This window comes from Eurosta solidaginis, unplaced genomic scaffold (genome assembly GCF_040869045.1).
Source record: "Eurosta solidaginis isolate ZX-2024a unplaced genomic scaffold, ASM4086904v1 ctg00001061.1, whole genome shotgun sequence".
Taxonomy (NCBI): domain Eukaryota; kingdom Metazoa; phylum Arthropoda; class Insecta; order Diptera; family Tephritidae; genus Eurosta; species Eurosta solidaginis.
This window is the reverse complement of record NW_027136907.1, coordinates 904922-917390: the sequence shown is the minus strand read 5'-3', so window position 1 is coordinate 917390 and position 12469 is coordinate 904922. Positions and strand designations below refer to the sequence as shown.

Below are 12469 nucleotides of genomic sequence, written 5' to 3'. Positions count from 1 at the left end.
TTGAAGGAGATTTAGAATGCCCTCCTATATTAAATCTATAGAAACGAAGCAAGAATGCCTTGCAGAGAAATAGCGTGAAACATCTAGAACTACACTGAGCCAAAAATTTTATGAAAACCTCTACAAAAACCGGTGTTCATAAAATTTAAAAAAATATTTCTTAGAACATATATTTTTTTCTTATATTCTATGAATGGGTTCATAGATTTTAAAAAAAATATTTATATTCTACGAACAAATTTTTTATTCCATGAAAACTGGTTTTTGGAGAAGTTTTCATGAACTTTTTCTTAGAAAACATGTACTTTTTTGGTTCAGTGTATTTAATTGGATATTAAAAACAGTGTTTTAAAAAGTTTACATTTTATTTTATCTTTTTTGATAGAAGATCTTACAAATTAATTACCAACTATTACGGGGACTGCAAATTATGATTATTTTTTTAATTTACTCAAGAATCAGTTTTTCATAATAAAACTCAAAGAGTCATATATCCTGAACTGTGCGGAATTTCGCCTTAAAAATTTACAATTCTTCATACTAAATTAAGTTTTTGAATATTTCACTTTAAATGGGGGAGGAGGTATTCAATTCATACCGATTTTCCGCCACTTCTACTAGCATTTTCAATAACTTATCTTTGATATCAGCAATTTCAGAGCAAGAGGGTGTTCGTTCAAATGTTTACGGCGAAATTCAGCAGAGTTCAGGATATATGAATCTTTTAGTTTTATTATGAAAAACTCATTATTCAGTAAAAAAAAAAAAATAATAATAATCCTTATTTCTAGTCCTTGATTGTTACAGAAACTAAAAATTGTTAGGAATTCAGTCTTGTATTCAGTATATCAATAAAATTAATAACTCATTCTTGAGTAAAACAAAAAAAAAAATCATTACTGTCACTGATTGTTACATAAAATAAAAATTGTTAGGAACTCAGTCTTGTACGCAGTATATCAATAAAATTTAGTCTTACATACATACTTATTTAAATTAAACATTTCATAACATAACATTATTTTGGCTTTATTTCGTTGCTTTTATTCGGGAGTGGCTTCGGTGTGCTTTCTTTTTAAACATGAGGCCTTGTGGTAGCGGTTTTTTACGGCCTTCATTGCTTGTCGCAGCTGGTCTTTGCATTCCTTTTCCCCAATTCCCAACTTGTGAGCAGCTTCTGAAATAAAAATATGGAAAATTTGTAAACATATATAAAATAAACATCTTTTAAAAAGTTCATTATGTTCATTTCCATAACATCATCTTAGGTTAAGCGGCAATACTGCCAGGGTTAAAGTCTAGTCAACTTTGTCTGTAATTTAAATTTGCACTGAAAAACTGTGCCTAGTGGATGATTTACACGAGTAGATTTTTCTGGTAGATCTTTGTCGTTCCACTGTGTAAAAAGCAATTCGACAGATAAAAAGCATGTATCTGATGGTTGAACGCAGTCGAACGACAAAAATCGAATATAAAATTGACTCGTGTAAATCAGCCTAAAGTGTGTTAATTTACTGATATATTTACATTGTTTAAATATACTTACCAAAAAGTACCTTCATTAGTTTCGCGTATCGAAGTATTGGCGTTTTCCCTTGTTTCCCATCCATATTATGTTGTAATATTATATCCTCGCCCAAAATCGACAGCAAGTTTTGTTTGAAACCGCCAGATTTTATAAATTGAAACACCGTCCCAACCTACAAAAAATATAAAATATATATAAATTAGTATTTAAATATATTTTTATTAGACTTTTTATGTACATATATGGGCAGTAAAAATAAGCAGCAAAGATGATAAGTCTTACCATCTGATTTTGATTTTCTGCACAAATGAATGCCTCTAAGACGTCCAGTTCTGGTTGTGTTTTTATGGGAAACATTGAGGCAAATTTCGGTACCGGGTACATGTTCTCGCTCAGAGTTTGTATTAAGATGGTTTGTTCTGCTAATATGCTTTTGATACTTTCCAAATTTAAGTTGTAGGTATCTGCGAAAAAAACATATTGTTGTTATAGAAAAGAATAAATATAGAATATAATAGAAAAGTGAGGTTTTAACATCAATTGCCATAAAATTACCTTTGTTTGCATTAATTTCAGATTTGAGACTCTCTATTGCATGATTTTTTTCTACCGCAGTATTTTTTAACTCTTTTATTTGGCCACTCAGCTCCGATATTGTGTCTGCAATTTTTAAATTAATATATTTATAAATTAATATACATATATATATGTATATACACTCCTGCTCATATTAGTAGGTACAAAATTGAAACTAATTTTATTCGTAACGTATATTTACTTATGTGTTTTTAATAATTTTCATTTAAAGCTCATCATAGTCTTAAGCAGACACTGAATTAAAATCATTTTAACTTACCAGAAAAACAGGACAATGGATCAAACTTTGAAAAATTTTCATCAAAATTTTAAACTTTTTAATCCGAATTTCCAAAAGTTATTTGAGAATGCAGTTTTGTAGTAAATTCAAAGTCAAAAAGTCATAAGGATTTTACTAATTCAGTTTCTGCTCAAGACTATGATACATTTTAAATGAAAATTATTAAAAATACATAAGTAGATATCCGCTACGAATAAAATTAGTTTCAATTTTGTACCTATTAATATGAGCAGGAGTGTACATAAGGTTGCACCAAGAAATGTTTTTTTCTTATTTGGTATATTGAAATTATTATTCTGGAAAATGAAAAATGCGACAATACAGTTCTTTTATTACAAATTAGAGCTACTATTTTACTGCCTTATTTTTTTCGCTGCCTTAAAAATATTTTCATTATACCAAATAACCTAATATAGTAGGGGATTCACAAAGTGTAGTAGCTCGTCATATCATAAATCATAGACTTGTGACCGTCAAAAAATGTATGATATTATGAAAATGTGACGTCATATTGTTATAAAATCATATACATTATAACGAGCATAACTTTATGATTTATATCCGATATAAATTTTCGAGTTTTGACGTTATAATACCATACACTTTATGATTTTCATAAGTTTAAGACCTATGACAATATGACGTTTAATGACAAATTGTGAATTCACTAATTTTGTCTACGATCAAATAGGAGTTTCAATGAGTACAAACATACCACTTAAATTACGAATTTCGCTACGCCATTTTTTTTGCCTCAGCCCATTTTTTTATTTGATACTTAAGTTTCTTATATTGCCTTTTAATTTGTTGTTTTATAAAAGTTTTTATTTCTAGGATAGTTTCTTTAATTACAGCTATGTACTAGAGGCAATAAAACTGTACTGTCCTTGTAAGGTAAAGAAAGGAGTTTGTAAGAAATTTCGCTCAAATTGTAAACTTTTTCCAAGCCCAATTGATTAGTCTTAACTATACCAATTCCGAGGTTCAGGGAACTCATAGGTGTGGTAAAAAAATTATCTGGGTTTAAAAATGTCTTTGCAGTGAAAGTGTTGTCTTCATAAAATTTTGTTATTATCAAAAAGGATTGACACTCAGTCGAGCAGTAATTATCGGGAAAGCTTGTAGAAAAATATGAATTTGAATCGCTTGTATATGATTTTATTACACCTTTGGGGTTCTTTTTAAGTCCAGAATTTCTCACAGCTTTTGAAATAGGCCGCGAATTAAACTTGTTGAAAATTTGTTGAGGAATAAACTGACGTTTCTTAATACTTTTCTTTATAACTTGCAAATAACTTTCAAAACTGTATGCAGAAAATGTGTCGAGGCAACCAAGATTAATCACACAATCAGCTAAATGTAGTAAATTATGCACATTAGAAGAAACGCTTGTGTCTCCATAATATTCAGAAAATCTCCCAACAAAATGATTCAACATACTATTCGCTTTTTCAATGTTTACGGAGAAAGTTTTGGGACACAAAAGAAGCCTATAAGCACATTAAAGATGTAAAAAGTGATTGTACATATCTTCGCTCAAAATATCTTTAAATACAATGAACCCCGTATATAAAATAAACTGCCTAAATTCTAAGCCTTCCATCGCGGCAATTCTTGAAATCCCCTTGGTTTTCGTACGAAATCCTTTGGAATGTAGGGGGCTAAAGACGATAAAAAGGATGATAGTTCGATGCGTTTTTGCGGACTGACTTTAATTGAGCTTGTCCCACTCAGAATAGAGCCAATCATTTTTTTAACAACCCCAAGGTCAATAAGATGCATGACATCCAAAGGGAATTGCGTGACCATCTTGATATTTATTTCCTCAAGGCAATGGACCCTGTCTTTATAAAAAGGTAAATGAAAACCTTTATCGGATCTATTTGCAAAATCAGAGTCAGTCCTTTGGTCCCCAGTAAATGGACGAAAAACTGTAGTATTTCGGATTCGTTCACCGAATTGCGTGCATTTAGAACACCCAACAAACGCTGTGTGCCCTTTTGTACCACAAATATATGATCGTGCGGGTGTGTCGCAAATAATGGCTCGTATAGATATCTTTATTGGCTTATTGTTGCATGTAAAACCATTTATTGCTAATGATTTAATTTCTTCTACAAAGTCGTGAAGGTATACATCAACAATATTAGGCTTTTTCTCACCAACGTAACTTCCAATAAGAAACACAGCGTTTGTTTTCAAATTGGAAACGCGACCCAAAATAGGCCACAGACCTATTGAAGAGCTCTTAAATAAGGGCAGCCCATCTATACCGATATCTATCTGCAGTACATCTAAATTCTCCTCAGAAATTTCACCCACAAGTTTGTCTAACTGATTTTTGAGTCCTGTGTGAAGATATTGCCCTGGTGACACTGTACGAGTTACACAGTTTGTAGTTTCGCCTATTAGAGTTTTAACACTTAAGGGTACACCCAGGTTTTCATATCTCAATATTCTTAAAAGACTGGCAACACATAGTACCGGGGGAAAAAACTCCAGGAACCAGTCCCTCAACTTGTTCCTAAGTGGTATCATTCCTAACGCAATATTTTCTGTATTAATTTCATTTTGTTTAACACTTTCACTTTCACTTTCACGGTCACTATGTTGTCCTGCTCCTGACGAAGTATTGTTTATATTAATTTCATTTTGTTCAACACTTTCACTAAATTTTTGGTCTATTTCGGTTTTTTTTATTTTTATTAAACGTTTTAACTGTCTTTTGCTTAACATTTTTATTTTATTTTAATAACTCACTTTTTTATTTTATCACTTATAAAAGAATCGTCACACACGGATAACAATGCAGACTGAATTAAACAATTCCAAACATGATTGTTGTCGAATGGAAATTTCCACAGAAGGTAACGGGAGTTAGGATTTTTTTCTATTTATCTAGCTATTGCGCTTTATTGCATTACCCGTAATTGATCACAGAAGTGAATACAAATTAAGGTAGAGTAAAAATGCGCGTGCAACATCTCTGCTTCTTTTATGTATTGCCAGCAATGGGTAGGAGAAGCGAAATCATTTGAAGGAATTTCAATCAATGCCTTCTAGAATACATTATACTTCGAGCTGAATAGCGATTCTTTGCAGCATTACCGGCAATGGGTTGGTGAAGTGAAACTACCTTTAGAAGACATTACCTTAGAAGCGATTACCCTTAGTAGCGATTACCGATTTTTTGCTGGGATATTGCGTTTTTTTTTTAATTTGCTTACCGGGCTAAAGGTTAGCATGTTTAAAATACGTAAGTCGTTTTGTTCATCATATTTAAGTAGATAACTCATCAGTTGTTTGCATCAGAGCGACAATTTTTGAGATAGTTATTAAAACTGTTTAAAGGTTGTCAAACGTTGTTTCTCGTTGTATATCCTTTAATTCTAGGGTTAAATTGATAAATAACGTGTACGAATTTGTTTAACGCATTTGTTTTGGTTACTCGACGTCTCCGTTCTCGTGTAGCCTACATATTGCGTTTTTTTTTTAATTTGCTTACCGGGCTAAAGGTTAGCATGTTTAAAATACGTAAGTCGTTTTGTTCATCATATTTAAGTAGATAACTCATCAGTTGTTTGCATCAGAGCGATAATTTTTGAGATAGTTATTAAAACTGTTTAAAGGTTGTCAAACGTTGTTTCTCGTTGTATATCCTTTAATTCTAGAGTTAAATTGATAAATAACGTGTACGAATTTGTTTAACGCATTTGTTTTGGTTACTCGACGTCTCCGTTCTCGTGTAGCCTACATATTGCGTTTTTTTAATTTGCTTACCGGGCTAAAGGTTAGCATGTTTAAAATACGTTGGTCGTTTTGTTCATCAAATTTAAGTAGATAACTCATCAGTTGTTTGCATCAGAGCGATAATTTTTGAGATAGTTATTAAAACTGTTTAAAGGTTGTCAAACGTTGTTTCTCGTTGTATATCCTTTAATTCTAGAGTTAAATTGATAAATAACGTGTACGAATTTGTTTAACGCATTTGTTTTGGTTACTCGACGTCTCCGTTCTCGTGTAGCCTACATATTGCGTTTTTTTTTTATTTGCTTACCGGGCTAAAGGCTAGCATGTTTAAAATACGTAAGTCGTTTTGTTCATCATATTTAAGTAGATAACTCATCAGTTGTTTGCATCAGAGCGATAATTTTTGAGATAGTTATTAAAGCTGTTTAAAGGTTGTCAAACGTTGTTTCTCGTTGTATATCCTTTAATTCTAGAGTTAAATTGATAAATAACGTGTACGAATTTGTTTAACGCATTTGTTTTGGTTACTCGACGTCTCCGTTCTCGTGTAGCCTACATATTGCGTTTTTTTTTTTAATTTGCTTACCGGGCTAAAGGTTAGCATGTTTAAAATACGTAAGTCGTTTTGTTCATCAAATTTAAGTAGATAACTCATCAGTTGTTTGCATCAGAGCGATAATTTTTGAGATAGTTATTAAAACTGTTTAAAGGTTGTCAAACGTTGTTTCTCGTTGTATATCCTTTAATTCTAGAGTTAAATTGATAAATAACGTGTACGAATTTGTTTAACGCATTTGTTTTGGTTACTCGACGTCTCCGTTCTCGTGTAGCCTACATATTGCGTTTTTTTTTTAATTTGCTTACCGGGCTAAAGGTTAGCATGTTTAAAATACGTAAGTCGTTTTGTTCATCATATTTAAGTAGATAACTCATCAGTTGTTTGCATCAGAGCGATAATTTTTGAGATAGTTATTAAAAACTGTTTAAAGGTTGTCAAACGTTGTTTCTCGTTGTATATCCTTTAATTCTAGAGTTAAATTGATAAATAACGTGTACGAATTTGTTTAACGCATTTGTTTTGGTTACTCGACGTCTCCGTTCTCGTGTAGCCTACATATTGCGTTTTTTTTAATTTGCTTACCGGGCTAAAGGTTAGCATGTTTAAAATACGTTGGTCGTTTTGTTCATCAAATTTAAGTAGATAACTCATCAGTTGTTTGCATCAGAGCGATAATTTTTGAGATAGTTATTAAAACTGTTTAAAGGTTGTCAAACGTTGTTTCTCGTTGTATATCCTTTAATTCTAGAGTTAAATTGATAAATAACGTGTACGAATTTGTTTAACGCATTTGTTTTGGTTACTCGACGTCTCCGTTCTCGTGTAGCCTACATATTGCGTTTTTTTTTTAATTTGCTTACCGGGCTAAAGGTTAGCATGTTTAAAATACGTAAGTCGTTTTGTTCATCAAATTTAAGTAGATAACTCATCAGTTGTTTGCATCAGAGCGATAATTTTTGAGATAGTTATTAAAACTGTTTAAAGGTTGTCAAACGTTGTTTCTCGTTGTATATCCTTTAATTCTAGAGTTAAATTGATAAATAACGTGTACGAATTTGTTTAACGCATTTGTTTTGGTTACTCGACGTCTCCGTTCTCGTGTAGCCTACATATTGCGTTTTTTTTTTTAATTTGCTTACCGGGCTAAAGGTTAGCATGTTTAAAATACGTAAGTCGTTTTGTTCATCATATTTAAGTAGATAACTCATCAGTTGTTTGCATCAGAGCGATAATTTTTGAGATAGTTATTAAAACTGTTTAAAGGTTGTCAAACGTTGCTTCTCGTTGTATATCCTTTAATTCTAGAGTTAAATTGATAAATAACGTGTACGAATTTGTTTAGCGCATTTGTTTTGGTTACTCGACGTCTCCGTTCTCGTGTAGCCTACATATTGCGTTTTTTTTTTAATTTGCTTACCGGGCTAAAGGTTAGCATGCTTAAAATACGTAAGTCGTTTTGTTCAACAAATTTAAGTAGATAACTCATCAGTTGTTTGCATCAGAGCGATAATTTTTGAGATAGTTATTAAAACTGTTTAAAGGTTGTCAAACGTTGTTTCTCGTTGTATATCCTTTAATTCTAGAGTTAAATTGATAAATAACGTGTACGAATTTGTTTAACGCATTTGTTTTGGTTACTCGACGTCTCCGTTCTCGTGTAGCCTACATATTGCGTTTTTTTTTAATTTGCTTACCGGGCTAAAGGTTAGCATGTTTAAAATACGTAAGTCGTTTTGTTCAACAAATTTAAGTAGATAACTCATCAGTTGTTTGCATCAGAGCGACAATTTTTGAGATAGTTATTAAAACTCTTTAAAGGTTGTCAAAAGTTGTTTCTCGTTGTATATCCTTTAATTCTAGAGTTAAATTGATAAATAAGGAGTACGAATTTGTTTAACGCATTTGTTTTGGTTACTCGACGTCTCCGTTCTCGTGTAGCCTACATATTGCGTTTTTTTTTTTAATTTGCTTACCGGGCTAAAGGTTAGCATGTTTAAAATACGTAAGTCGTTTTGTTCATCATATTTAAGTAGATAACTCATCAGTTGTTTGCATCAGAGCGACAATTTTTGAGATAGTTATTAAAACTGTTTAAAGGTTGTCAAACGTTGTTTCTCGTTGTATATCCTTTAATTCTAGAGTTAAATTGATAAATAACGTGTACGAATTTGTTTATCGCATTTGTTTTGGTTACTCGACGTCTCCGTTCTCGTGTAGCCTACATATTGCGTTTTTTTTTTAATTTGCTTACCGGGCTAAAGGTTAGCATGTTTAAAATACGTAAGTCGTTTTGTTCATCATATTTAAGTAGATAACTCATCAGTTGTTTCCATCAGAGCGATAATTTTTGAGATAGTTATTAAAACTGTTTAAAGGTTGTCAAACGTTGTTTCTCGTTGTATATCCATTAATTATAGAGTTAAATTGATAAATAACGTGTACGAATTTGTTTAACGCATTTGTTTTGGTTACTCGAAGTCTCCGTTCTCGTGTAGCCTACATATTGCGTTTTTTTTTTAATTTGCTTACCAGGCTAAAGGTTAGCATGTTTCAAATACGTAAGTCGTTTTGTTCATCAATTTTAAATAGATAACTCATCAGTTGTTTGCATCAGAGCGACAATTTTTGAGATAGTTATTAAAACTGTTTAAAGGTTGTCAAACGTTGTTTCTCGTTGTATATCCTTTAATTCTAGAGTTAAATTGATAAATAACGTGTACGAATTTGTTTAACGCATTTGTTTTGGTTACTCGACGTCTCCGTTCTCGTGTAGCCTACATATTGCGTTTTTTTTTTAATTTGCTTACCGGGCTAAAGGTTAGCATGTTTAAAATACGTAAGTCGTTTTGTTCATCATATTTAAGTAGATAACTCATCAGTTGTTTGCATCAGAGCGATAATTTTTGAGATAGTTATTAAAACTGTTTAAAGGTTGTCAAACGTTGTTTCTCGTTGTATATCCTTTAATTCTAGAGTTAAATTGATAAATAACGTGTAAGAATTTGTTTAACGCATTTGTTTTGGTTACTCGACGTCTCCGTTCTCGTCTAGCCCACATATTGCGTTTTTTTTTAATTTGCTTACCGGGCTAAAGGTTAGCATGCTTAAAATACGTAAGTCGTTTTGTTCAACAAATTTGAGTAGATAACTCATCAGTTGTTTGCATCAGAGCGACAATTTTTGAGATAGGTATTAAAACTGTTTAAAGGTTGTCAAACGTTGTTTCTCGTTGTATATCCTTTAATTCTAGAGTTAAATTGATAAATAACGTGTACGAATTTGTTTAACGCATTTGTTTTGGTTACTCGACGTCTCCGTTCTCGTGTAGCCTACATATTGCGTTTTTTTTTTAATTTGCTTACCGGGCTAAAGGTTAGCATGTTTAAAATACGTAAGTCGTTTTGTTCAACAAATTTAAGTAGATAACTCATCAGTTGTTTGCATCAGAGCGACAATTTTTGAGATAGTTATTAAAACTGTTTAAAGGTTGTCAAACGTTGTTTCTCGTTGTATATCCTTTAATTCTAGAGTTAAATTGATAAATAACGTGTACGAATTTGTTTATCGCATTTGTTTTGGTTACTCGACGTCTCCGTTCTCGTGTAGCCTACATATTGCGTTTTTTTTTTTAATTTGCTTACCGGGCTAAAGGTTAGCATGTTTAAAATACGTAAGTCGTTTTGTTCATCATATTTAAGTAGATAACTCATCAGTTGTTTCCATCAGAGCGACAATATTTGAGATAGTTATTAAAACTGTTTAAAGGTTGTCAAACGTTGTTTCTCGTTGTATATCCATTAATTATAGAGTTAAATTGATAAATAACGTGTACGAATTTGTTTAACGCATTTGTTTTGGTTACTCGACGTCTCCGTTCTCGTGTAGCCTACATATTGCGTTTTTTTTTTTTAATTTGCTTACCGGGCTAAAGGTTAGCATGTTTAAAATACGTAAGTCGTTTTGTTCAACAAATTTAAGTAGATAACTCATCAGTTGTTTGCATCAGAGCGATAATTTTTGAGATAGTTTTTAAAACTGTTTAAAGGTTGTCAAACGTTGTTTCTCGTTGTATATCCTTTAATTCTAGAGTTAAATTGATAAATAACGTGTACGAATTTGTTTAACGCATTTGTTTTGGTTACTCGACGTCTCCGTTCTCGTGTAGCCTACATATTGCGTTTTTTTTTTAATTTGCTTACCGGGCTAAAGGTTAGCATGTTTAAAATACGTAAGTCGTTTTGTTCATCATATTTAAGTAGATAACTCATCAGTTGTTTGCATCAGAGCGATAATTTTTGAGATAGTTATTAAAACTGTTTAAAGGTTGTCAAACGTTGTTTCTCGTTGTATATCCTTTAATTCTAGAGTTAAATTGATAAATAACGTGTACGAATTTGTTTAATGCATTTGTTTTGGTTACTCGACGTCTCCGTTCTCGTGTAGCCTACATATAGCGTTTTTTTTTTTTTTATTTGCTTACCGGGCTAAAGGTTAGCATGTTTAAAATACGTAAGTCGTTTTGTTCATCAAATTTAAGTAGATAACTCATCAGTTGTTTGCATCAGAGCGATAATTTTTGAGATAGTTATTAAAACTGTTTAAAGGTTGTCAAACGTTGTTTCTCGTTGTATATCCTTTAATTCTAGAGTTAAATTGATAAATAACGTGTACGAATTTGTTTAACGCATTTGTTTTGGTTACTCGACGTCTTCGTTCTCGTGTAGCCTACATATTGCGTTTTTTTTTTTAATTTGCTTACCGGGCTAAAGGTTAGCATGTTTAAAATACGTAAGTCGTTTTGTTCATCATATTTAAGTAGATAACTCATCAGTTGTTTGCATCAGAGCGATAATTTTTGAGATAGTTATTAAAACTGTTTAAAGGTTGTCAAACGTTTTTTCTCGTTGTATATCCTTTAATTCTAGAGTTAAATTGATAAATAACGTGTACGAATTTGTTTAACGCATTTGTTTTGGTTACTCGACGTCTCCGTTCTCGTGTAGCCTACATAATGCGTTTTTTTTTTAATTTGCTTACCGGGCTAAAGGTTAGCATGTTTAAAATACGTAAGTCGTTTTGTTCATCAAATTTAAGTAGATAACTCATCAGTTGTTTGCATCAGAGCGACAATTTTTGAGATATTTATTAAAACTGTTTAAAGGTTGTCAAACGTTGTTTCTCGTTGTATATCCTTTAATTCTAGAGTTAAATTGATAAATAACGTGTACGAATTTGTTTAACGCATTTGTTTTGGTTACTCGACGTCTCCGTTCTCGTGTAGCCTACATATTTTTTTTTTTTTTAATTTGCTTACCGGGCTAAAGGTTAGCATGTTTAAAATACGTAAGTCGTTTTGTTCATCAAATTTAAGTAGATAACTCATCAGTTGTTTGCATCAGAGCGATAATTTTTGAGATAGTTATTAAAACGGTTTAAAGGTTGTCAAACGTTGTTTCTCGTTGTATATCCTTTAATTCTAGAGTTAAATTGATAAATAACGTGTACGAATTTGTTTAACGCATTTGTTTTGGTTACTCGACGTCTCCGTTCTCGTGTAGCCTACATATTGCGTTTTTTTTTTAATTTGCTTACCGGGCTAAAGGTTAGCATGTTTAAAATACGTAAGTCGTTTTGTTCATCATATTTAAGTAGATAACTCATCAGTTGTTTGCATCAGAGCAATAATTTTTGAGATAGTTATTAAAACTGTTTAAAGGTTGTCAAACGTTGTTTCTCGTTGTATATCCTTTAATTC

At 31.7% G+C, this 12469-nt stretch overlaps 1 protein-coding gene across 1 annotated transcript; it reads right to left on the bottom strand.

Moving 5' to 3' along the window:
- Positions 1 to 905: 905 nt before the first annotated feature.
- LOC137235754 (uncharacterized) lies at positions 906 to 2343 on the bottom strand. Its single transcript, XM_067758610.1, has 4 exons — positions 2084 to 2343; positions 1811 to 1992; positions 1547 to 1700; positions 906 to 1177 (listed from the first exon to the last, which is right to left on the bottom strand). The coding sequence occupies exons 2-4, from the start codon at positions 1910 to 1912 to the stop codon at positions 1044 to 1046; spliced, it is 390 nt and encodes a 129-aa protein (XP_067614711.1). The 5' UTR covers positions 1913 to 1992; positions 2084 to 2343; the 3' UTR covers positions 906 to 1043.
- Positions 2344 to 12469: the final 10126 nt, after the last annotated feature.

Bases quoted from the DNA above. Each gene is read 5' to 3' on its own strand.
- LOC137235754 (XM_067758610.1), bottom strand. From the start codon at position 1,912: ATGTACCCGGTACCGAAATTTGCCTCAATGTTTCCCATAAAAACACAA. The intron at 1,701-1,810 runs GTAAGACTTATC...TATTTTTTGTAG, and splicing joins CAGAAAATCAAAATCAGATG to GTTGGGACGGTGTTTCAATT. The intron at 1,178-1,546 runs GTAAGTATATTT...TTTTTATTTCAG, and splicing joins ACTAATGAAGGTACTTTTTG to AAGCTGCTCACAAGTTGGGA.